The 26,988-nt window shown below is 43.4% G+C and overlaps 1 protein-coding gene across 3 annotated transcripts in view; it reads right to left on the bottom strand.

The window, feature by feature from the left end:
* SLC36A4 (solute carrier family 36 member 4) overlaps nucleotides 1-26,988 on the bottom strand; it is an 820,425-nt gene that overhangs the window by 514,629 nt on the left and 278,808 nt on the right. For 2 of the 3 annotated variants that reach the window (XR_011194611.1, XM_069202450.1), the window contains exons 6-7: nucleotides 18,224-18,319; nucleotides 11,164-11,248 (exon numbers count right to left, since the gene is read on the bottom strand). Coding sequence is in view for 2 of the 3 variants with exons in the window: in XM_069202450.1 (XP_069058551.1) it covers nucleotides 11,164-11,248; nucleotides 18,224-18,319 (181 nt within the window). In the remaining variant the exon portion in view is untranslated. Of the gene's footprint in view, nucleotides 1-11,163; nucleotides 11,249-18,223; nucleotides 18,320-21,485; nucleotides 21,572-26,988 lie in introns of those variants that run through there. The other variant, XM_069202452.1, reaches the window with a different exon arrangement.

Raw genomic sequence — 26,988 nt, 5'->3', positions numbered from 1 at the left:
ATACCTAAAACACCCAAAAAGGATCGTCCATGTCGTCGCTGTAAAGTGTGCTCAAAGCATGGAAAGCGGCAGGAGAGTCGGTATTACTGCCCCAGTGTCCATCACAACCAGGCCTCTGTATCCCTACTTGTTTTACGTTGTATCATACTAAAGCAAAGTTCTGGGAAATCGACTGAGGTTGAGCTGCTGTTTAGGTAATCCTTTCAGTGGCAGTGCATGGATACCGAACGTCCATGGGCCACTGCTTCGTTAGGCAAGGAGCCACAGAATTTTACTTCATCATGGACTTCCTTTTGGCGTGGTCGGTGTTCTGTTCAATTAACATGCATTTTCTTCCCCCTACTGCATATACTAGTGGACAGAACATATGCCACATTGCCACGGAGTACCCTTTCTTCACCTGCATGTCTAGCTTACTTTCAACGGTAGATATGCTCTCTCAGTTCGAGGAATCACTTTGTAGGGCATACTTGGAAACCCCCAACTTGCTTCCACAAACTAGTATAGGTTCACTTGGCTATTATACAGGATTAGCCAGGACTCTGATGAGAACAGAGACATGGATGGGTAAGGAAAGCTTATGGTAGGAGTGCCTTCACAGGGTTATTGCACAGGTAGAAGGCAGATAGTAAAGGTAGTACAGATGTACATCATCTACACCTATGGGTTCAAACCCATTGGTGCCATCCCAGCACTGAAGGAGAATGACTTGTATAGGTCAGTGTTTGACCTGCTTTTCATGTTCATCCTCCATCGGAACTTAGTAGATGTTCAATTTGCTGTATAAGTGCATTATAGTCACATCACTGCACATAATGTTGGCTGGGACATATGCTACGTTCTCATGGACTCCCCTGTGTACCAAACACTACCCTTTTCCATAGCCTATGGCCTTCTCTTTAGGGAACATCATGAGAAATCCCCAGCATGTCTCCCTTAGTTTCAAAGGTAGATATGCTCACTCAGTTCGAGGAATCGCTTTGTACGGCATACTCGGACACCCCCAACTTGCATCCACAAACTGGAAGGAGTTGGATTTAGCACAGAGAGTGCGTTAAAGGCGCATGAAAAACATGTCTTCCTGAGCCTCAGGTGGCTGTCACAGGAGTCATTAGTAAAGGTTTGTTACGCATGCATTTGGTAATGTTAAGGACGAAGGAGGCAGGTAGCCTATGACCTTCTCTTTAGGTAACAGCATGAGAAATCCCCAGCATGTCTCCCTTAGTTTCAAAGGTAGATATGCTCACTCAGTTCGAGAAATCGCTTTGTACGGCATACTCGGACACCCCCAACTTGCATCCACAAACTGGAAGGAGTTGGATTTAGCACAGAGAGTGCGTTAAAGGCGCATGAAAAACATGTCTTCCTGAGCCTCAGGTGGCTGTCACAGGAGTCATTAGTAAAGGTTTGTTACGCATGCATTTGGTAATGTTAAGGAAGAAGGAGGCAGTTACTTGACAGGTGGTAAAATGTAGTCAAACTTATTCCGTTCTGTGGCGTGTGAATGTGATGGGCCCTTGTCTGGCAGCGGTAAGTTAATGTGAGTGGAGTGATTGATTGGATTGGGCCCGTGGCTGGCGATATGAAAGGGTTGTTTGTTGTGCGTGAATGGCGTGTGAATGGACCATAAAGAGGTTGGTGCCTGGACGCGGCTTTATGGCCCACCTTCAGAAGGCTTGGTTTCAATATTCAGATACTTTGATAAGTAATCGTGCTTTGAAACCATAATTTCTGGAGGTGCTAAAACCAACCAGTGTGAGTGGTGGGTTAACTTTAACAAACTAGTACCAGGGGAGTCCAAGGGTGCAGGACTTGCATGGCTCTCACCAGTTTTCCTTCACCCAGAATCCCCTTGAAATTACATTATGTGCTTAAAAAACACATTTTCCTTGCATTCCAATGAGCAGAAGTCCAGGGATCTGCAGGGATCCTCAAAATTCCTACCACCCAGTGTTTCCCCACTTGTCCTGATAAAAACACAACCCCCCTTGTGTGCCTGCGCCTAGTGCCTGCTTCAGGAATGAATCACTCCAGGGTTAACAGTAGACCTCAAGCAAGGACTACCATTGACCGTTGTGTGATCCATTCCTGTCGCGGGCGCTAGGCCTACCCACACAAGTGAGGTATCATTTTTATCGGGAGACTTGGGGGGACGCTGGGTGGAAGGAAATTTGTGGCTCCTCTCAGATTCCAGAACTTTCTGTCACCGAAATGTGAGGAAAACTTGTTTTTTAGCCACTTTTTGAGGTTTGCAAAGGATTCTGGGTAACAGAACCTGGTCAGAGCCCCACGAGTCACCCCATCTTGGATTCCCCTAGGTCTCTAGTTTTCAAAAATGCACAGGTTTGGTAGGTTTCCCTATTTGCCGGCTGAGCTAGAGGCCAAAATCTACAGGTAGGCACTTTGCAAAAAACAGCTCTGTATTTTGTCAAAAAATGGGATGTGTCCACGTTGTGTTTTGGGGAATTTCCTGTCGCGGGCGCTAGGCCTACCCACACAAGTGAGGTATCATTTTTATCGGGAGACTTGGGGGAACGCTGGGTGGAAGGAAATTTGTGGCTCCTCTCAGATTCCAGAACTTTCTGTCACCGAAATGTGAGGAAAACTTGTTTTTTTAGCCACTTTTTGAGGTTTGCAAAGGATTCTGGGTAACAGAACCTGGTCAGAGCCCCACGAGTCACCCCATCTTGGATTTCCCTAGGTCTCTAGTTTTAAAAAATGCACAGGTTTGGTAGGTTTCCCTATGTGCCGGCTGAGCTAGAGGCCAAAATGTACAGGTAGGCACTTTGCAAAAAACAGCTCTGTATTTTGTCAAAAAATGGGATGTGTCCACGTTGTGTTTTGGGGCATTTCCTGTCGCGGGCGCTAGGCATACCCACACAAGTGAGGTATCATTTTTATCGGGAGACTTCAGGGAACGCTGGGTGGAAGGAAATTTGTGTCTCCTCTCAGATTCCAGAACTTTCTGTCACCGAAATGTGAGGAAAACTTGTTTTTTAGCCATTTTTTGAGGTTTGCAAAGGATTCTGGGTAACAGAACCTGGTCAGAGCCCCACGAGTCACCCCATCTTGGATTCCCCTAGGTCTCTAGTTTTAAAAAATGCACAGGTTTGGTAGGTTTCCCTATGTGCCGGCTGAGCTAGAGGCCAAAATCTACAGGTAGGCACTTTGCAAAAAACAGCTCTGTATTTTGTCAAAAAATGGGATGTGTCCAGGTTGTGTTTTGGGGCATTTCCTGTTGCTGGCGCTAGGCCTACCCACACAAGTGAGGTATCATTTTTATCGGGAGACTTGGGGGAACATAGAATAGCAAAACAAGTGTTATTGCCCCTTATCTTTCTCTACATTTTTTCCTTCCAAATATAAGAGAGTGTGTAAAAAAGACATCTATTTGAGAAATGCCCTGCAATTCACATGCTAGTATGGGCACCTCGGAATTCAGAGATGTGCAAATAACCACTGCTCCTCAAAACCTTATCTTGATCCCATTTTGGAAATGCAAAGGTTTTCTTGATACCTCTTTTTCACTCTTCATATTTCAGCAAATGAATTGCTGTATACCCAGTATAGAATGAAAACCAACTGCAGGGTGCAGCTCATTTATTGGCTCTGGGTACCTAGGGTTCTTGATGAACCTACAAGCCCTTTATATCCCCGCAACCAGAAGAGTCCAGCAGACAAAACGGTATATTGCTTTCAGAAATCTGACATCGCAGGAAAAAGTTACAGAGTAAAACATAAAGAAAAATGGCTGTTGTTTTCAGCTCAATTTCAATATTGTTTTATTTCAGCTGTTATTTTCTGTAGGAAAACCTTGTAGGATCTACACAAATGACCCCTTGCTGAATTCAGAATTTTGTCTAGTTTTCAGAAATGTTTAGCTTTCCGGGATCCAGCATTGGTTTCACACCCATTCCTGTCACTAACTGGAAGGAGGTTGAAAGCACCAAAAATAGTAAAAATGGGGTATGTCCCAGTAAAATGCCAAATTTGTGTTGGTAAATGTGGTTTTCTGATTCAAGTCTGCCCGTTCCTGAAAGGTGGGAAGATAGTGATTTCAGCACCAGAAACCCTTTGTTGATGGCATTTTCAGGGAAAAAACCACAAGCCTTCTTCCGCGGCCCTTTTTTCCCATTTTTTGGGGAAAAACGAAATTTTCACTGTATTTTGGCTATTTTCTTGGTCTCCTCCAGGGTAAACCACAAACTCTGGGTACCATTAGAATCCCTAGGATGTTGGAAAAAAAGGACGCAAATTTGGCGTGGTTAGCTTATGTGGACAAAAAGTTATGAAGCCCTAAGCACGAACTACCCCAAATAGCCAAAAAAAGGGCTCAGCACTGGGGGGGGAAAGGCCCAGCAGCTAAGGGGTTAAATGTTAGGCTGGTATTGCCAATGTGAAGGAATAATTCCTTTAAAAGTTTAACACAGAAATATATGGCTGCCCCCTTTTCTTTTCTCCCAACTCTTTTGGCCCCCTCATTCTACAGGTTAAGTGCCATGAAGATGCCTCTTTGTGGCTTGTTTGGTGCTATAAATGTTTAGGTAAACAAACTAGAAAGGGTTTTACAGCTAGTCTGTAATGAGGCAAAAACACTCCCAAGTTGGCGGCCTTGTTGTATCCTCTCTCTCCTACAGCAACAGGCTTGGGAGGATTGCTGTGGCACCTGACATACATCCACTACACTCCAAACCAAAACACAAAGCTAAAAAGCAATGGTGGTCATTTCGACTTTGGCGGTCTTTGCAAAAGACCACCCAAGCTGTGGGTGCCAAAAGACCACCAGGTCTGGCGGTCTGAAGACTGCCATATTACGACATTGTGCCAATTTTCCTCTGATTTCGGGCAGAAATCCGAACCCATCGGCCTGGCCAATGTCATAATAGGGGTGGTTTCTACCGCTGGCACGCCACACCAACAGGACACCGCCTGCCGTATTACGATCCATAATACGGCACAGCGGTGTTCTACACTGCAGTGTGGTGCCGGTGGTGGAATGCGCCGGGACCCATCTTCTCCCGCACGGCCACCTCGCCAAAGCAGGTTTGTTGATCGTCCGAAAGGGAAGTGTGGGGGGTGTTGTGTGAATGTGTGTGGAGTCTGCATGTGTGTGTGTGTGTGTGTGTGTGAGAGTGCGTGTATGTTTGTGTGAATGCGGAGGTGGGGAAAGGGTGTCAGTTTTAGTGCATGCATGCATGCATGCAAGCAAGTGTATGCGTTTGAGTGTGCATGTGAATGGGAGTGTGCGAGTGAATGGGTGTATCTGAGTACGTTTTTGAGTGCAAGTGTGTGGGGGTGTATGCTAGCGAATGTGTGGGTGTGTGGGAGTGCGTGAATGTAGGTGTGTGGTCATGCGGGAGGGTGTACGCCGGCGACAGGACTAGAGATTCCTGTTGCCGGTTACATCACCTCCAGCATTTTCGTGGTAGTTCGACCGCCACGAAAATGCTGGCAGTCTGCTGAGTAATAATACCAATGGCGGTATGACGGCTACCGCCAGGCCGAGGTGCTCACCTCTGGCCCGGCGGTCTGACTACCCTTGCAGTACGGGCGGCGTTGAAACCAAACCGCCAAAGTTGTAATATAGCGGTCTATACCGCTGGCCCAGCGGCGGTAAGACCGCCACTTCGAGTCTGGCGGTCCTGGCTCAAAATGAGGTCCAATATAATTTACAACACCAATAGCTCTAACTCTCACAAATGCAAGACCTATTGCATTGCAAATGCTTGTTTTCTTTGTTTTCATAATTCTTTGTCAAGGCCTGGCCGCTGCACACTGCTCACTTGTCCACCACTGTGGACAGCATGCAATATGCAATGCATATTTTTTTTAATTTACCAAAAGAGATTGACAAATTGGTTCTTCTGGTTTTGAACAGCGCTCCTGTTCGCTACATCTCAAGTGCATGAGTAGCCTCTGACTTCCATTATCTAGAGATTTTTCTTGGCAAGAAATACACCCAAGACCACCAGAACCCACTTTCCCCCTCATGTCCTAAATCTCATCTATCCCCCAATATCATAATCTCAGATGACGAATCAATGTGCCCCCAAAGTATGATATATAATGAGTGACTAACCTTGCACCAATATGCTTCAGTCACTGGGCATATCCATGCCATATGTAGGAAATCACCCATTCTCACCAAGCATCTCACACAATTCAGTGATTGCACCTTACCTAGTCTCCAGAGCAGATAAAGGGTGAATTAAGCCCAGTGTAAATAGTTAAGTTGCACTAGTCATAGCCTGGCTGATATTTCTCAGTTATGTTACATCGGTACCACGTCCCTCTAGTCACCCTCAATGGGCCTTAGATCCACCTCCCAATGTTCTCTAAGAGCTGAATAATTATGTGGGGAAATGGAAGTAAGGAAATGCTAAAACTTAAAATTCGACTCCAAGTAAGACTCTTCAAAGTAGGAGCATAATGCAGGCACCCTGCAGTTCCTGCGGTGCAGAGGGGAGCCATAACCATTCAGGGGCCCCCAAACCCATCGGAGGGGCTCCATACCACCAAGGGTCCACGTTTTACCAAAGGCCAATGAATATCTGAGATACAGGAGGCTCAGGGGCACCTCTTCACATTGTACAGGGGGCATCATTTTACGTTACACCACTGCTTCAAAGTATATTGGGCCTCCAGGGGTTGTGTCAACAAATGGGGTCAATAAGCCTCTAGTGAGTGCCCTAATTGGAGATAACTAAAAATCAGGGCGTTGTAGAGCTCATATTCTGCCTGCAGTGTGTCGAAGGAATTCATAAAACGACATTTCACACATCATCCAGTCAACTGTTATGTATTTTTGAAGAAAAAGCGACAAGTGTCTTTAGAAAACAGCTCAAACTCCTTTGGCAGGGCAAGACACATTGCTGAAATAAAAAATAGCGAGGTTAGATTACTTATTTCTTCTCTCGTAATAACCTTGAGGATCATGCTTAAAAGCTCCAAGAAGTAAACACCTTTTTAAAGTGTCCACCAAGGTCAGGCTTGGCACCTTGGCTCGGTCATCCAGAAGTCCAATGCTTTTCAAGTCCCAATTGTACTAAAAGTTGAATAGCTTTTAAATTAATGTTTCAACTGTGCCCAGAGTTCCAGGACTGTTCGCTGGGCACCCAGCAATTGGTTTCAGTTGGTGACATGGTTCTCAAACACTAGCTTGAACGCTACTAAGTCCACTTCATACTAGTCCTGCTGTTTTTTCTACGTCAGTGTAATATGCGTTTTTCCCTACGACTTTTCCTTCCAAGTGGACAACCCTAGATTCACTGTGGGGTCTTCTATGTCTTTGAGGGATGGAAGGGACCAGCACTCCGGGCCCAGAGTATAGCTCGCAGAAACAGACTCAAGTGAGAGTGAAAGCGGCAGTCAAACACTTCACATTCCCCTTGCAAGGAAATCAAAAATTCCTGCATGCAAATGTCTTTTTTCCATTTATGCTACAGCAGCATTCTGGCTTGTAGTTGGGGAGGGGGCTTTATGATGGTAACGCACTAGCGATGGATGCCTTGCCCCTAACCTAAGAAAGTAAGATGCTTTCACCAAGGTTTTGAAGGATTTTATGCATTTTTGGGGCACTTTTTACATCACAAGTGAAAAACATAGGAAAAGAGGCTTAGTCAGGTTTCCCTCCTGGGCTCTTTATTGCCACATCCAAGCGCCTCTTTGCAATGTTGTCCAACCCCCTTTTGAACTTCCACCCTCTGCTCCATGAAGGAAGGCGACATGCTGTTTGGGGAGATCTTCAAAGGCGATCCCCTTAAGTGTCCTTCTTTTAGTATTTGGAGAAGGCCATTGTAAGACTGTCAAACTCCCTCTATGCACCATTGCTACCTTGCCTTTCATCAAGTCACCTTGTCTTCCATCTAGTCTGCCTGTATATTGTGCCAGGGAGACAAAATCCCTATTTTCTCTCCCATAGAACAGTTACACAGAACATTTGGGCCTAGCCTAGTACTCTGAGGTTTGAAGGAAAGCATGCCCAAAAGGAAGCCTCAGTAGATATACGGATTTTAAACCTAGTGCCATAAAAGGTAGAGTTTAACAGCATGTATCAACATTATTCTTAGGGCATTGTTACTGAAAACATACGCTTGCCAAAGAACTGGAATTTCACTACTTAGTAAAATGTTACGAGTATTGGTTTTTCAGCCTTTTCTAAGCCCAGGCTACACAAATGGATATTTTAAACATGGACGAATCTTTTTCAGTGTTAGGCAGTTGCAGACCTATGTAGTAACAGATTTTTGTGTCTGTTACCGATAGGGCATGTAAGTTAGCCTAACTAAAATGAGATACATCTGTTCATTCTGCATTTGGCCACCTATGCTTCAGGTCACTTGACTCTGTCAGTTTGGTATTTTAAAACTAAAGCTTGTTCTGCAGTGTCAGATGCCTATCTGTATGCCCCTTTCCAAATATATATGCCCACATACAGATGGCGCAAGGCACTGCACACTGCATTCCCCGATGTCGTATTTGACATGTAAGCCACATGCCAAACTTTGCACATTATTAACACTGTCTTGCATTCAATCCAAATATTTCAACTACATTCTTTCAATCAGTTACCAGGTTTTAGAGGTAGAGCACATGCAGTTGGAGATTGTTTAGAAAGAAGCCCCCTGCTGCTGCCCAGAGACAAACAAATGTCAGTCTAGGTCCATAAACACGAAATACAAAAAAGTCAGATTCAAGACCAGTCAAGCATGAAGGTAGAAGGGAAACCTGAGCCTTACTCATAGCAATTAATTATTAAGTCCTCGGAACTCAAAGAATGCAAGCTTGAAGAAGATAGGGAAAAGAGTCGAGATCAAGAGATGCCTCTCGAAGGATCCACTCCCATTTCAACAAAACCATCACCAAAACGACCATGTTTAAACAAGTACTAATAGAATGCACAATTTGAGACATACACACAAACATGGAATTATGCTTCAAAGCGAATTTCAATTGAATTAGAATATGCTTTCATGTAGTGCAAGAGATCATTAATGTGTTTCACAGATAGATTGTTTATATGGAACAAGTGGAACACAGGTGTCATCTACATTCCTGATTTACAGTAAATTCAATTTGCTAAACTGGGGTGAAGGCATAAACCTATGAAAGTAGTGGAGCATACCACTGATTGGGATAATTAAACAAGATGGTATCTGAGTGCTATAAGAAGCCCAAGGCCGAATCTTTTTTTTTAATGTCTTACATTGGTCCTGAATATCCAATTAGTATTTGAATTGTGGTTACAAGCTCGGGGCCACCATGAATCAAAAACATTATCGGCAAATAAATCAAACAAAACCTTTTTTTTGGTCTCCAAATGTAATTTATTAGGGATGCGTTTGGACATTTGTAGGGCCAGAAGCCACTGTTGTAGCAACCACTCCCTGCCCACGCTTTTCTGATAGGTGGAAGGCACTGTTTTCCACTTAAGCTTGGTTAATGTACTTGAGCGATGCTTCTGGGCACAGAAGCGCCTGTACGTGCTTTAAGTACCCAGGATCCACATGAACATAGAGGAAATAGTGTAGTGGTATCAATAATACTGGCATGGTTTTGCTGAATATATTCTCTAGATCTTTTCATAGGTACTACATGACATGCAGGATTAATATGTCCTTGCTCATCATAATAAAGGCAAAGCCCTACACGATGTCCACAAGCTCGTTCTTCAGTTGATAGGCTTTGCATAGTAGACATGTTTTACAGGCGAAGAAGGAGGAAAGTCAGGGGCTTTGGTTGGCTGGTTACTCTGAATTAATATAATCGGAGGCCTCATTGTATGTGCTCATCTTTTTGCTTTTCTGTTGTTCTTTTATCGATTCTGTCTCAGTGATTAAACAAGTCAATTTAGGCAAGGAAGAGAGGTGGGCAACACGTGCTAATTCGGCCTTAATTTATTTCTGAAGACCCCTCCTGGGAAGTGTCATCTTGGTCTTTTCTACACAAACAGTCTATTTCTATTTGTTTGAACTGTGATAATATGTTAGCACATCCATACTGCTAGAAATAACAAAGTGCTTCTTCTGCAGATGCTTCAGCATCAGCATGATCAAATATGCATTTTAATATTGACAATAATCTAGCACAAGCATCCAGCTATAAGAATAGCCATCTGAGCACGGTCCAGGTGAAATTACACTTGACAAAGGTACACCAAACCAAGAGTTCATTCACAAAGCACCTTGCCTTCAGCTGATAGCCTTTATAGCTGGCTGGGATCCCATGGATTGACCTTTAGTTGGCCCAAACATGGATGTATCCCTTTGATCTGTCATAAAGTATTTTTTTCAGACAAATGGAGTGTTCGGATTTCAAGGTCGAGGACAACTAGGCTTTGTTGTGTTACAGTGGAGCTTGAAGCTCTTTCTACAGCCTTGAGCTGGATGCTCTGCTTGGATATTATATTATTGTTAAAAATGTAAGCAAATATATTTACAAACCTTGAAATGGTTAGGAAATACATGCTGGATTGTCATCGGTTTACACCCATGTCAGTGTTGCTTTTTAGATCAGGTTATTTCATGTGATTTACAGCTGAGGTGTGTTTGTGCATGCATGGACCTAGCGACACTGGTTCTGTAGAGGAGCCACATTGGAGAAGTACGTCTCCTGTCCAAATACCACACATGTGGAATGATGACAAGAGGAGAGGAAGAGGAATGATATTGAGAAACAGAAACAACATCTTCATCATGCAGACTGGATGGAGGTCTTTAGATTTTCAGTAGTCAATTACTGAAGAATACAGGTTTTTGTCACAGAAAGGACTACTGTCACATATACAATTAAAAACAGATCTGGTCCCAAAATACTTTGTTGGAAGCTACCACATTTTAGGTCATTTGGTTCCCTATGTACACATAGTAAACTGTCAATTTTACATTTAAAATGTAAATATGCGCTGAACATCTGTTATCAGAACCATGTTCTCAGTAGAGTTATAGAAGAGAAGTCAAGATACAGTTTTGCTCTAATACAAAGAAGGTAATGCAACTAATGAGAGATTTTCCACACTGAGCAAATGTAATTTCATGATACAAGAAGTTGCACAATACCGCTGAGAGTAATAGGATGCACAGCTGTCACTTTTACGTTCATCTAATACATACAAATTGAGAAATATTAAGTTCTAAAATATTAAAAAACATATTGCTTACTTACTTGCTTCATATTTTCTGCTAAAAACACAAAATATACACTACAGAATCCAAGCTGAGTGATAATCAAGAAAAAGTCAACAATGTACCTGGAAGAAAATGAAAGAAAGGGTGAGCGTGTGCATTCTGCATTACCACAGCAGAGAATTAAGCATTAACGCTGCAAACGTACAACATGGTAACAAAAATAAAAAACTTTTAAAGGCAGATGTTAGCACATCTGGAGGTCAGGTTAAAAACAGGCGCATGTCGTTATCAGAGCTGTCAGCCTCCATGCCACTATAAATGTTAAATATTTTATTTATCGCCAAAGATATTTCAATGAAAAAAGGTGCAGTATCTATCATACGTCTGTGATGATTCTATTTCAAGACCGGAGGCGAGGATCACGGTGCCCTCCTTTGCTATATTTCTAACAGCAGCCATCTGACAATCACATTAACAGTTTAACAACTAACTTTCCCATGAACACCAGGGAAGGTAGGAAAAAGAAAACCAACCAATGTCCTAGCCAATAGCAATCCTGCGTGCCGGAATATAGTACTTAGGGTCTCCGTCTCTTAACCCGCTTTCTTTGCTGTTCCACAGCCCTCAACTCAGGTACCCAGGTCTCTGCCGGGATCCAACTAACTTATTCAATGTTTTATGTCTACTGAATCGTGAGTTTGGAACATAACTTGTTTTTAATCTTTCAGGTTCTGACCGCAGGAGCGCTTGCCAAAGCCTTTCACTCACCTAGGTGGGGCTATGCTTAACAGTTGGGTCCTCTAACCATTAGAGGGCACCATTGCTTGTTGATGTGCAGCTCTCAGACTGCACCTGGCGAACAGGATTAACACTGACTTCAGAGGAGCACAGCGGCGGGCATGGAAACTAACAACCCTCTTCTCAGGGGTCTGTAAGCGGCACAAACAAATAAATAAAGCTCACTTTCCTCAGTTGGGACACTGACCCAGGCTCTGTCCCCCATAAAAAAGAGCGTATTTTGGTGTCTCATAACATAAACTCTATACCACCCTTGGGCATAAACCCTAAAGAGAAAGGCCACCTCAGATCCTATATTTAAGCTGGTAACCCAAACCACTACACCGCCTGCCCCATGCAGGCCAATGACATGTCCTGCCTTAAGGAATGAGAAATCCAGTCCTTACCACTGGACGATAAGTTTTGCAAAGCGATGGACGTGTCCATTTATAAGGCGGTCTCTGATGCCCTGGCTCCCCACGACACTTACTGCAAAGCTGTCACATACCCCTCCTAATGAGGGAAGACTGGGTTGGCTGATCAAACTCACTACCTCGAGGGCAACCAGGAGCTCTGCTCTGTCTGCTAAGTGCAGACATGAGCAGGTCATTAACCTGGATGCATTCGACCGACAAAAAGGAATTCCTTTCCTGCGGCAACTTTGCTAGTGCCCCCTCTACCTTTCCCCCTCTCGAGTACAAAGGACTGGTGTTTTAAAGTGCCCTTTTTGGATGATTACCCCTCTACTTTTTGCTGCTTGATGCTGTTGTTAGTGACCTTTTAGTGTACTGAGACCAGCTAACCAGACCTCAGTACTTACGCTCTTTCCCTTAAACTGTATGTCGAATTGCATAGGCCAATTGGCAAGGACTTTACCACCCTTGTAGGTCCCTAGTAATTGGTACCAGTGGTACCCAGGCAAGGGTGGTAATGGGGTCACCAGGGCTGTAGCATTGATTGTGCCACAGTGTGTGACCAGAGTTGAAAACTTATTGGTTCCAGAAAGAGGGACCCAAGTGGACACTGAGAAGCCAAGAAAGACTCCCCTGACTGGTGGTACTAGTCCCCTGTGAACTGCAGGAGTAAACTCCGTACTGAAGTCAAAGAGCTGTGATCAAACAGGCTGTGTGAGTAAGCATAATGAAACTCAGTGTCCAGCACCCAAAGAGTGGGAGTGAGGTCTATGCCAAGTTTCAAACCTCTACTCCCAGCCTGATGACCTCCAGCCGTCGAAGTACCAGTGGGCCACCTTTTCAACTACCAAGGCTTGTTTGTCATCAATCTGGAAACTGATGGCCACTGGGACATCACCGACTCTAGAGCAGACCCCCACCATAGAGACCGATGTCAGCAATGACTCCTCTCCTGTGGTTCTGCATCCTGAAGAGTGACTTCGAGTGGAGCAGCAAAGCATCTTTGGCACGACCAGCTTCTGTGATTGACAGCTAGAAGCCACCTCTGCACCCAGATCCACCGGATGTGGTGGCTTAGTTCCGACTGTTAATTCATGGTCCTGGACCCCTCAAAGACCTCTACATCAAAAGAGTAGAGCTTGTGTCCAACCTCAAGTACCCGTTTGCCAAGTGGTGCAAGCACACCAGCAGCCATGGACCCGTCAGCACCAAGGACAGCCAAATCACCTCTGCACCTAGGCTCCCTGGGCAAGGTAATAAAAAACTGATTGCTGACACTTGGTCCAGGGCCGCACAGAGCCTTAAGTCCAGGAGGTGTCCCCAGCCTGCAAGTCCCCAAGTGCATACTCTGATTTTCTCCATTGAGTTCAATGGGACCCATTTAAACAGTGAAAAATAAACAATTTTACAAAGCTTCTAAAATGCACAACTCCAGTTGTTTATAACTTAAAATGTTTGGTGTCTAAATGTATATAAAACTGCTTTATTTTTCTAAATTGGTGTCAGATTTATTTTGAGTCGTGTCATTTACTTATCGTCCATGTTGGGATTGTGAAATGCTTAACACATGTACCTCTATGCAGACTGACTGCTCTTTGCCACACTACCAGGACTGAGCTAAGGTTCACTGGTGTGAACCTGAGGTCCAATACTGGGTAATGTGCTAGTATTACATAGTAAGCCTTCCCAGTCATGTCACATAATACTGCCACCTAGCTACACCTGGGCACATATGGTGCAAACCCTGCCAACTTCCATATCCAGGACCCAGACCTGGACGATTCCCAAGGGGACTCAAATGGCAATGGAGAACACTTCCAGCCCTGGTGGTCATCTACCAAGGACTCACCTAATCTTACTTCACCAACCCCACCACTGAAGGTCAAACAGGGACATGCTGAGCCTGGAGGACCTCCTTCACCCACTGGTCACGGCAGAGGGAGCTCAGACAGCTGCCTTGCCTCCTAGCCCCCCTTCTCTAGAGGCCAGAGCACCAGGAAGGAACAATGGCAGACAACACAGAATAGAGATTTCATCCCTTCCAGAGAGTGGCCACGTTGACATGGAGCCAGAGGTGACCACAGAGGGCAGTAAGACAATTGGTGACAAATCACAACTGATGCTTCGATGCTACAGACCATCCAGGATTTTCAGATCGAGTTTTACGGCTCCCCCTACCAACCCAGCCATCCTGGGCCCATAACTTTTTCCCAGCACAATGCGCTTCTGATAGAGCAGGAGGTATCAGAATTCCTGAACAGAAAGGCAATTTCTCCCTCCATTCTACATCCCACCAGTTTTCTCAGAAACTTGTTCCTAATGGAGAAGGGAGGCAACAGTCAGTGCTTAGTCATCAACCTCTGGGACTTCGAATGGCTGGTATTTCACCATTTCAAAATAGAAGAGATCCACCTTCTCTGAGACCTGCTACGTCCACAGGATTGGATGACATACCTGGGACTCAAGGACGCCTATCTTTCGGTTCCAATCCACAGTCCTCACCGCAAGATTCCTGCATTTCCAGTGGAAGGGCCAAGTGTTTAAGATCACTTCCCTCCCTTTTGTTGCCAGCACGCTGGTGCTTTATCAAGCTGCACAAACCGGAAGTGGAATATCTTAGGGCCCGAGTCATCTACCTTATAGTCTGCCTCGACTACATCCTTCTGATAGACCAATTACCTCTGGGTTGTCAGGCCACCTACATCTGGAAATATGTCATGAGGAACCCCTGGGGTTTCTGATCAACACAGACAAACCCCACGTGATGCCAATTCAGAGATTGACATTTCTAGGTTTCATTATAGATTTCAAGGAGACCAAACAGAACCTCGCCTTGAAGAAGCTAGTGAAAATAAGGCAGACACTACACAAGACTTTGTCCAAACCAAATACATCACTCTGTCAGCTTGCAAGAGTAGTGGGACTCTTCTTATCCTCCATCCAGGCCATCTTCCCCAGGATCCTGCACTATCGAGCCCTACAAAGTCTGGAGGCATTCCACCTCAGGAGGGGTCTCTCCTATGAGGAACCGGTACCCATTTCACCGGAGGCCAAGGAAGAGATGGAGTTATGGTTAATGCATATGCAATCCTGGATTGGGAGAGACATCTTCAGATCCTGCCCGGATCTCATCATAGAAATGGATGCAAGCAGGATGGGCTGGGGTGTCCACTGTGGAGGGTTATCCACATGGAGGAAGTCGGTCATCTCAAGAACAAAAACTCAGTATAAATTGTTTAGAGTGGCTAACAGGATCCTTCGCAGTCAGGTGATGGACCAAAGGAAAAATACAATGCTGTGTCCTTTTGAAAATGGACACCGTGTCAACAGTAAGGTACATCAATAACCTAGGTGGAATTAAATACAAGACACTGTCAGACTCAGCAAAGACTTCTGGGAGTTCTGCCTTGCACACATTCTCGGTGATGAAGGACCACTTACCAGGCTCCAAGAACAACATTCGCAGATTGGAACTACAGATCTCTGCAGGACACGAATATGTGGAAGCTCGACCCCAGGATTTTCAGGGTGCTGGATGGCAAATAGGGTGAGTTCACGGCAAATCTATTTACCTTCTGCCTGGACCATCAGGTTCCCAGGATTTTCTGCTGGAGGACCGATCCGATGGCTGTTGTGACAGAGGTATCTCTCCAGGACTGCAGCAAGAAGACATGATACGCACATCCCCTATCCTCTATGAAAAACCACATCTCAGCACAAGTGAGGAGACAACAGGCTGACCTGATAGGTGGGCTGGAGTGTGTAGAGGGATTTGGATCCAGTGGGGTATGTGTTGTCCGGGTTTTACATTTTCTCTCTGATATGGCATCAACAGATATGCCTTACAGACTGGTAAACTCCTTTAGATCATCCATGTTATCTGTCCATGAACCCATTGAGTGCCTTCCAATGGGGGAGCATCCTCTGGTGCGCGGACTAATGAGAGTTATCGGACTGTCGGTTACATCAGAACTGAGGTACTCGTCCCTGTGGGACGTTAAGAGTCTAAAACCTCTTCCTATCCTGGCAGAGCACAGGTATCTGGCTAGGAAGGAGTTGTCAGGTAAGTTGGGCATGCTACTCTGCTAAATTTCCTGTAGAAGAGTCTCAGATGTCAGCACTCTGGGCATTACAGTCTTTACCCTTGAAGGAGTTGCCTTCCACATTTCCAGAGGCAAAAAGACCAAACCCTTATTTTAATGACAACCAAAAATTATATATGGTTTGATACATTAAGGCGAATGAGTCCATGACGGAGGAAATTAGATCTCTGGGGGAGAGACAACTCCTCATTTCTCTGAAGAAGCTGTTCAATGTGGTTTCCTCCTCGACTACTGCCTAGTGGGTCACATGTGCGATGCATAAAGCCGGCACTGACACCCGTATGTTTGGCGGGCTTTGAGCGAGAGGCACCATGGCATCAAATGCATTCAACCTGAGAGCATGGATGGATGATAGCAGCCAAATGGCCTTCTGATTCCACTTTCAAGAGGTTTTACTTCAAGCCAGTAATTTACATGAATTCCCTAGTGGTAAGTAAGTTTTAAAGTGGCGGAATTTTTGCATTTAAACTTGATGATGGTTATACGAGTTACAAACTGTACAAGAGCTCAATGCAATGGTATGCCTGTTATGTTTCTCGTGCATGAATGTGACATGCTAATGGATATTTACTTCCTACGTTAATACGTCTTTTGCTTTCTTAGGTAACTAATCTTCAAAACAGGAGTAACAGAACAGAATGACGTGCTTATCGTAGGACGAAAGAGGGATAGGAGACAGACAGGAAGGACTATATGCCACCATGCATGATTGCTATTGCCTAGTCATTGTTCCTGGTTTCTTTCCCCCCCACTTCCATAGTGCTCTTGGGAAAGTTAATTGGTTAAACTGTTGATGTGATTTTCACATGGCTGTTTCAAATAAAGTGTCCCTATTAGAATTGATAATTCTTCGACATGTAAACTAGAGAATTGTTTTTATTCATTAGCGGTACTTGAGGAGTCAAAATTGGGCTTCAGCTTACGTGGCGAGACTCCAAAATGGAGTGCTTGTTAAATACAACTTGAATAGTCCAATGGGCTACAGATTTTTTTTTTTAGTTGTTTACAAAATTTTGATTTACATTCCTTGTCTTTAGGTTAACTTTTGGTAATTGAACTTTCCCCATTTTGATTTGTTATCCTTTGTCTCCAATTAATATTTCGAATCTCAATTTTGCGTCATTAATGCTCACACCAGTTGCATTTTCGATACATAATTTAACAAACATGCTGCTCCCTCAAACACATCTAGCTCTCATGATACAAGCATAGCAGATGTTAACCACCAACTTGTATGAAAATTTTCATCATATAGTTACTAGCTAGTTAGTACCCAAGAGTTGTCAAGGTAAGTACTTGTGAAATAAAACTGCTGCAAAAGTTTGAACTTTTATACCAAGTTACTTTCCTTATGTAGCAGTTGACTATTTATCAGGCACTAATATTCTAATCAGCAAACAGTACGAGCTGTGCTCCTTAGATGAGAGCAAAACACGTGCCAAGAGTTATGTTTGAACCATGTCTAGAAAATTAAACTGGAGGTGAACAATGAGCCCGAAATTTAGTACCAGAAGTTACCCGTAGAAAAATAATAAAGCAAATCTGTGCAAAGTTCATTGACCGGAACACAGCTGGGGGCTAATGGTAAAAAACATTCCTTCGTAGGTAGCAGCAGAGCACGAAGGATATGAATCCAACGTTTGACGTTTTAGATCTCCAGCATCGCCTTTAAAATGGCATTGGCAACATATTCCGCTGCCAGTTTCCTGCCACAGCATGCTAAAGCGAGTTACACCCTACACGCTTGCATAACATACTAGTAACCTCATTTGTGAAAATGAAAATCATACACAGGCAGGTTTACCTTCCCCAGGCCGCTTTCCTTTGGAGACATTCTAAAGGTCCGGATTCCATGGCAAAGCTCACAGTGTCACTGTAACCCAAGGACGACTTATTGTGCCTGCAATATTTACCAATTCAGAGAGTTAACATTTTGTAAATGCTTTGAAAATCTGATCAGCTGTAAAATACAATTTGAAAAACAAACCTTCACAGCGCAAGAACACGTTTGCAATTACAGGATAGCAAAAGTACTTGAGCTAACTGGTCAGCTTAACTTAGTGTCAGGAGCTGTAGTGCATTAAGTGACGTTTTTAGTTCTGTGGCGCAGGCGAAACATAGGTAGACAGTGTTGAACAGATCATTATCTCAAAAGATTTTTTTAAACATATTTTATTGAGGTTTAACATGCACACAGAGAACATGGCGGGAGCCCCAGCCACAGTACATGGTTATTGTAGGTGTCGTCGTCTTAACAATACAATACATCCTACCGGTGATGTGTAAGTACGCTTGACATAAACATTGACACATTTTATCTAGTTCAGCCAGTGACCATACAGCTGCAGCAGCGATAAATCCCCTCCTCCCATACTTCGCCAAAGCCGATATGCTCCAGGTTAGTGTACTCAACCCCCGTGCCTCGTACCGGCCAGGAACTCTGAAGTGTAGTTGATGTCTACCGCAGTGTCAAGTGTCCCCAGGGAGGTACCCCGTCCCCAAGGCCCTCTCAAGAAGTGTAGGTGTCCAATGGAGGGAAGAGCATCCTGCCCTGCTAGGCAGTAAGCCAATCGCTCCCCTGGCTTCAGGGACAGGGTACTTCATCCAGCAGTGGTTAACCTTCCAGGTTCTCCAGCGCACATACCAGGGTACCCCCGGACTGAGCCCCCTTTGTCGAGCCCTGGTTTCGCCTAGCTTCCCGAACTATCACGGTCCCCTCCGCACCCCACCTACTTCTGCAATTCATGCTTCCAGGCCACACCCTGAGGTCCCCTCACAGCCTTCCAATTCCTTGTTATCTCTCTTTTAGCTAGCAGGAGTGCTGGGTCCTGAAATTGGTTGGACACTTTAAACCTCAATATCTGAAAAGATGAGCTGGCTTCCTCACTTCCTTTCACCCTGAAATTGGGAGGGATGAAAACCACAGTCCAGTCGCCTGCCTTATTAGTATGAACTGCCCCCATCGGCAGGTTTCAATAGAACTGTGGGGTCCACCCCATTACTGGCAAATAGAGTAACTCTGGCCACCCAGAGGCATGTCAGTGTTTTACATCTTCCCTTCAGTGGACCCTCAAGGAAAGGAGGATTGCTAACGCATAGTGGCAATTTCCCTGATACTAACTATGTGATGTGATGCTTTCAATGCATTCGTACACCATGCCCTCATGGCATTAAATCACAGAAGCGGACAGTTCAATGGTTCAGACTTAAGTGGTAACTGAGTACAGGTCTAAGGTGGGTGTAGCAAGGGGATACATTTTAGGATTTACTGAAATGCTAATCTGGAAAAAAAATGGGCCAGATCTACAAAGCATTTTTGTGGTTGGAAACACTCCACTTTGGAGTTAGCAACTGCAAAAACACTTTTTGTAATGTATTAAAACTATTTTAGGAGTTAGGAACTTTTCATGACTCCTAAAACGTGCTTATAAATAGATGAGGAATCAGTATTTGGAAAGGACTTATTGTAAATGCAACTTGGAGACAGTATTTTGTGATAACTTCGTTGTACATCGGGCTCAGTGTCATCTTTGCAAAACATTTCAAACATCTGTATTTCGTACATTGCGTATTCCACCTACGATTGCAATAACAGGTCCCAGTATTCATTGTAAATATTAAGCCTGACATGGCTATTAACAACAAATGTAGTTCACCCACAGGTAAGTCACAAATGGAAGTTAGTCAAACACCTGGACCGCAAGACAATGCAGAAGCTTATCCTATGCAGGTCATGTTTGATAAACTGGTTCCTGCATTGGGTCAAAATACATTAAAACATTACAGTTAAGTAAACGGTTCCCTGTAGGTCAGGCACGTGGCATAAACTGGCAGCACCATGCTCCATTTACTCATTTGACAAAGGCAAAATATTCCTTTAGAGCATTTCTTAAGGGTCCAAATCCATCAGTTTATCGACAACCACAAGTGCACGGCAAGGGGCACATTTCAGGCGTAAATAATGTATATATTTTCTCGTTATTTCATCTTTCTTTCAAAATCATCAGCAAATCACATTGTACGTGTAGCGACAATGGGCCTGCAGCCTGACAGCCATGGCAAGGTTTTCAACAAACTTATGGCTTTATCAAAGGTGACAGTGCAAAAAGGATTGCAGGTACATTTATTTAATTATCACACTTTTCAGAAATGTTTACTTATATATTCTTTGTGAATTTATTCACAACAAGCATTACCAAGAAAGCAAGAACATTTATATATGTATTTGCAAAACCAAGCACTATTCCTCCTCAACTTTAGAAAAAAAATCAACATCACACCTGTTGTAATCTGTAAGTTTAATTGATTTAAATTTCAACCACCTTGTAATCAAGAATGTATTTACAAGCATTTAATTCACTATTACTGTATTCATTAATAGTTATCAGTTTATAATATTATTTTAGTGTAGTTATGCATCTATATCCAGAATTGTATGTCCCAGTGTTGTAACCTCAGAATACCGGACAATGGAATGCACTGGAGCTCAACTAAGAATGTTCGATGAGAGATGGCGGTTGAGGAGTCTGGTTGAATAAAATGTCTTGGTCCTATCTGATTCCAGTTTGATTACTACCAGGAAATTTGGCGACGAGGGTGGCATTTATCTGAGCAGGGGGCAATGAAGACTCCTTACCCCTGATTACGTACTACCATCTCACTGGTGGGATCAAGAGCAATGTGTATTGAAAAGAAAGTAAGGACTTCAAGGAGCAAGGTACGAATTATAGACTGCATAACGGAGTTATACACGGTACTAGCCCCTTTATTATACCAGGATGAGGATAAGCCCCATTTAAGGTGACTATATGGACAATGTCAACCTAAATCTGAAGTAAGGGGTTGCGTCCAGCTTGCTCAGTGGTTGAGCGGATAGAATAGCTTTTTATAGGGACCATATTCACGTTATTCATACTGGTATTACCACTGAGGAGAAAGCAGTGGCAGGTGTACAGTAATATAAACGTCCAACATTTGTGTCATAAATTATATCTTATCTGGTGTTCGTTGGGGCCTGTGCCTTCTGCATCTATGAGGGAATAAAACGTTTGAAGAGCTGAACGTACCGGCGTTGTTTGAGGCAAAGAAGCTACCATTACTGGAAGTGAGCGATACATCAATGTAGGAAATCACAGAATTTTTGATATTTTTGGTCCTGTCCCTTCAACAAGATGCTAATGGTGTAACTGTCTCCGAGTCCAGGAAGAGGAAGGAAAGTGTAGTGAAATCCATCGTACAGTTTCCTGTGTGGAGGGAAGTCGGAAGGAGTTGGATCAAACGCTTATCCATTTTCAGTAATTGACAAAACTGTTGACGTTTCAGCCGAGTAGATTGGAGCGTTCTCCGTCCTCGCTGCGGATGACCATTACAGCGAGAGAGCTCTGCGAGTCAATTTCGGATTGGGAAGGAGTTGTAACAGCCTGTCCTTTCACCTCTTCGTGTCGAGAGAAGTAGGAGGCGTGTTTTGCTTTGCAGGAGGAGTGTGGCACTGAGGGACGAGTAACAGGAGGAGCGTCAGCCCAGGCTCGGAATGCCCTAACTGTCATTCAAGGAAAACGGACGGGGTCTGGATTGAAATACATGGAAACAATCTAAGCGTTTGTCTCGCTTTAACCTCTAACTTTACAGATAAAAGGAATAATATTGCCCAGCTGCCATTCAGGGGCTTTGAGTGTAACACATGTTGCAACTGTCTTATCTATAGCTTTACAACTAAAAGTATACAACATTGGGTTTTAACATAAGTGTCACAGAAGGTGTTAGTACTTGTATTGTCATTAATTGAATATGTAAGCATATAGACCAGAATGGCAGCAGCAAGTATGTCACGGCCATCCCCTTTTCTTAATGAAATAGGTGAACCCACATTACCATGGAAGGCATGGCCAAAATTATTTGAGTCATACTTAATAGCAATAGGAGGGGAAAAAGTTATGGCGGTAAGGAAACAACATATTCTATTGCATGATTTAGGTATTCAAGGGAGAAAAGTATATGAAAATTTGTCAGAACCTGATAAAGATGAGGAGGAGGAAGGGAACAGTCTAGGTGGGTCCGAAAAAACACTTAAACTGGAAAGTCACTTTGGTCACAGGGTGACTGTGGTGTTGGAGAGGCATAAATGTTTCAGTAGAACACAAGGGAAAAATGAAAGGGTGTCTAGCTATATTGCATGTCTTAGGGGTTTGGCCAGCACTTGTGAACTTGGGGACTCCTTAATACGAGATCAATTAGTTAGATGCACAAATAATTCTCATGTGCAAGAAAAGTTGCTGGCTCACATTCCTGGTTTGAAGGAAGCAGTGGACATAGCAAAGAGCATTGAGCACACAGCAGAGTGTATGAAAGAAATGAGACACTCCATAGAAACTGATTTAGTAAAAGATGTTAAAGTGCACTCAAAACAGGATGAGACAGGAATGAGCCAGGAGGAAGAAGGGAGGGTACATGAAGTGTCAAGTAAAAATAAATGCAGTGGTTAATATTGAAAGTGGCAAAAATAAATGTTTTAGGTGTGGTAATGTTAGACACTTAGCTAATAGCCCTAGCTCGCAATTGCATATGCAAGAAGTGTGGTACGAAAGGACATTACGCACATGTGTGTAAGTATGAGAGAAATGACAAGAAACCCATACACAAAGTTGAAGAAGTACAAGATTTGAAAAGCAAATTTGTTTTGCAAGTTAAAGGAACCAGGGATCTATAGAACATGTATCCTGCTTGTGACATTGAATTGGATGGGGTCAGTGTAAAGGTGTTTGCGGACTCTTGTTCACCGTTTACCTTCATGGATTACAGTGTATTCGAAAACAGATTTCAAAATACAAGATATAAGTTATTACCTGCAGACATAAAGCCAGGAGGATATAATAGAGATCCCATACCATTAAGGGGGATGTTAAACTTGCGTATTACATTTAAGTGGCAACATTTATTTTGCAAATAAAGGGTCCAATTTATGGAAGCACCAAAAAGAACTGGGAATCAAGTTGGATCCCAACAACAAAGAACAAGTATTGCTGGTGGATGGCTCTACGACAGGGGAGGGCATATGTGAGGAATTCCTTAAGCTATTTGAGGACAGGTTAGGACTTCTGAAGAACTTCCAAGATAAAATGAAAGAAAAAGAAAATGCCATTCTGGTGGTTCACAAGGCCAGGCCCATTCTCCATCTCATGCAGGAACCATTAAAACAAGAACTGAACAGGCTAGTTGAACGAGGGGTCATAGAACCTATAGAAAGCTCTCTATGGTTGGCTCCCATTGAAGTCACCAAGAAACCCTGTGGCAGAGGAATAAGATTATATGCTGATTTGAGAGATTTAAATGCCAATAAATGGGTAGATCGGTTCCCCTTGCCCAGGATCAGTGAAATGAAAAGTATGATTGGATCAGCAAAATATTTCAGTGTCATAGACTTATCAGCGTACCATCAAATTGAAATCCATCCTTCATCTCGTCCACTCATATCTTTCATAACCCCACTTGGGGCTTTCAGATTTTGCAGAATGCCTTTCGGCCTTGCTTCAGCAGCAGCTGTTTTCCAGCGAATCATGCAAGATATTCTGCAAGGGATTGACCAAGTAATGTGCTTCCAGGATGATATCCTTGTATATGGAGGTACAGAAAGTGATCATAACCTAACCTTAAGAAAGGTATTTAAAGCCTTAGATGAAGCAGGCATGACCGTCAGGAGGGACAAATGTCAAATAGGTGTAGAATCTGTGGAGTACCTAGGTCACAATATAACAAAGGATGGAGGTAAACCTAAATGGGATTTAGTTATTGCTGTAAAAGATGCACTGGCGCCCACTAATAAGGAAGAGCTAAAATCATTTCTGGGCTTGGCAGAATTCATGGCCAAATTTGTACACAATTTTGCTGATGTGACAGCACTAATGAGAACCTTGTTAAAAAAAATCTCCTTTGATTGGAATTCAGAATGCCAAGATGCATTTGATGTAGTGAAGAATACCATAGTCAATACCCATAGTTTAGGAAATAGAAAACTTTACTAACTACTGATGCTAGTGGAAAAGGTCTAGGAGCCACCCTATCCCAGATTGTGGATGGACAAGAGAAAATTGTAGCCTTTGCGACTAGATCTCTCAGAGGTGCAGAAATGAACTATTCTATCCTATTCTATTCTATAACTATACAATACGGAGAGAGGCCTAGGCCTGTTACTGGGCTATAAGTCACTTTACATTTTTCCTTGGGGGCCTACCATTTAGTGTCAGGAACGATCATAAACCCCTCACTTTTATATTATCCCCCAAGGGGAGAGACGGTACTACACCTCGTATTGCCAGATGGATACTAGGATTAAAAGGCTTTAACTTTGGAGTGGAGTACGTCCCAGGGAAGAAAAATGTCATAGCAGATTGCTTGTCGAGATTGCCAAGGTGGGAAGAGGAAGTAAAGAGACACGATCTGCTTGAACTAGTGTTATATGTTGATTTAGCAGGCCTAATAAAAGCAGAATGGGATACAAAAATAAAGAATGATCTGGTCCTAAGTTTAGTGAAGGAAAAGATAGTCAAGGGCTGGCCAGAAAACTCCAAGAACTTGGCAGAGGAGCTGAAAGGATATTGGGAGGTAAGAACAGAACTACACATAGCCAATGTCATGGTGATGAGAGGTGAGAGGATAGTACCTCCAAGTAAATTATGGGACAAATTGGTGGATTTAGCTCATGAGGGCCATTTGGAAAAGAACCTTACCAAAAACAAACTTAGGGCCACATACTAGTTTCCACAATGGACAGAATGGTGGAAAATACAGAAAGAGATTGTGTTAAATGTGCGATGAGTGATAAAACTAAGATTATATATAAGTCTCCATTGTCTCCGTTTGGAGTGCCACTAAAGCCTTGGGACAATTTGGGGTTGGACATTATGGGTCCTCTCGTCAATCTAGTGTGAGAGGAAAGTACATGTTGGTGCTGGTAGGTTATCACTCACATTGGATAAGGACTACGTTAGTGAACCATGTGATCACACAGGATTTAATTGAATTTTTAACAGAAGCGTTCATAAAGGAGGGCATCCCCAGCACCCTAATTACTGATAATGGAATACAGTTAACTTCAGACGCAATGAAGGAGTTCTTAAAGAAAATCGTCATTCAACATTTTAGAATGGCATTATACAACCCCAGAGCAAATGGTTTAGTTGAAAGAGCTAATAGGAAGTTTAAGGAATGTCTGCAATTGTCCTCAGTGTCTCGAGAGTCGGGGAAACTGGCCCTTAAATACATGTTGTGGTCATACCATACCATGCCCAATATGGTCACTGGGATTTCACCGTTCCTTTTGCCTAACGGAAGGCTTTCTGGAACTAAACTAAATCCTAATTGGTTGAAGGGGGTGAAACCCCGGTGGGTGCATCGAGAGAAGGTTGCTGAAAAAGTTCAGAGGCATCAAGGAAAATACCGGTATTGGTATGATAACAAATTTGGTATGAAAAATAGACAATGGAGGGTAGGACAGTGGGTTAAGGTCAAACTCCTGGAATCAACCCAAAGGGAGGGCAGTACATTTTCCAAACCTTTGAGAATAACAAGAGTACGAAGAAATGTGGTAACACTGGAGGATGGTAGAGTGTGGAGTATGAATAGATTGTCCTGTGGCGACAGTGTTGGAAATAAAGTAAGGTATGGGTCTGAGGGGAGTGCGGGTGACCCACTCAAACTGGAAGGAGAGTCTAGACCTTCAAGAAATAGAGTGACTCCATCATGGCACAAGGACTACATGTTTCATTAGTAAGGAAGGGAGATAAGTTATAATCTGTAAATTTAATTGATTTCAATTTCAATCACCTTGTAATCAAGAATGTATTTACAAGCATTTAATTCACTATTACTGTATTCATTAATAGTTATCAGTTTATAATATTATTTTAGTGCAGTTATACATCTATATACAGAATGGTATGTCCCAGTGTTGTAACCTCAGAATACTGGGCAATGGAATGCACTGGAGCTCAACTAAGAATGTTCAGATGAGAGATAGCGGTTGAGGAGTCTGGTTGAATAAAATGTCTTGGTCCTATCTGATTCCAGTTTGATTACTACAACACCCTTCAAGCAACATCTCTTCTCTGTGTAACCTGCTGGTGACCAGGCTTATCAGAAGAACGCCTCTGTATACTTGGCCTGCCACACTAATAATGGGTGTCTCCGCCCACCCACTGAGCTATGCTCACCCTTGACTCCACTCTCACTCATTTGCCTACCTTCCCTTCAGGCCCAGCTACCTTTTCTGTTTGCCATCAGTGCACTAAGACAACCCTTACTTATCTGTCACTCTCCACGTCACCCTGCCACTCTATTCCACTCTTGATTAACATCCCTAATCAGACGATCTCTCATCCACTGTGCTCTACATGTCTCCCCCAAGCCGTATTTCATTGTTCAGTGCCTTGCTAAAAATACATCCCTGAACCTCTCCTGTCAGTTTACACCCTGCCACCCTTGTTTATCGTGCTATAAGAAAATGCCTCTTTTGAATGGTCACCCTTATGTTTTTTGGACTAATGCTGCAGGTGTTTTTAATTCTGCACAGGGACA

This window comes from Pleurodeles waltl, chromosome 8 (assembly GCF_031143425.1).
Source record: "Pleurodeles waltl isolate 20211129_DDA chromosome 8, aPleWal1.hap1.20221129, whole genome shotgun sequence".
In the NCBI taxonomy this organism is placed as follows: domain Eukaryota; kingdom Metazoa; phylum Chordata; class Amphibia; order Caudata; family Salamandridae; genus Pleurodeles; species Pleurodeles waltl.
The sequence above is the reverse complement of the archived record's forward strand: the minus strand, read 5'-3'. Positions and strand labels throughout refer to the sequence as shown.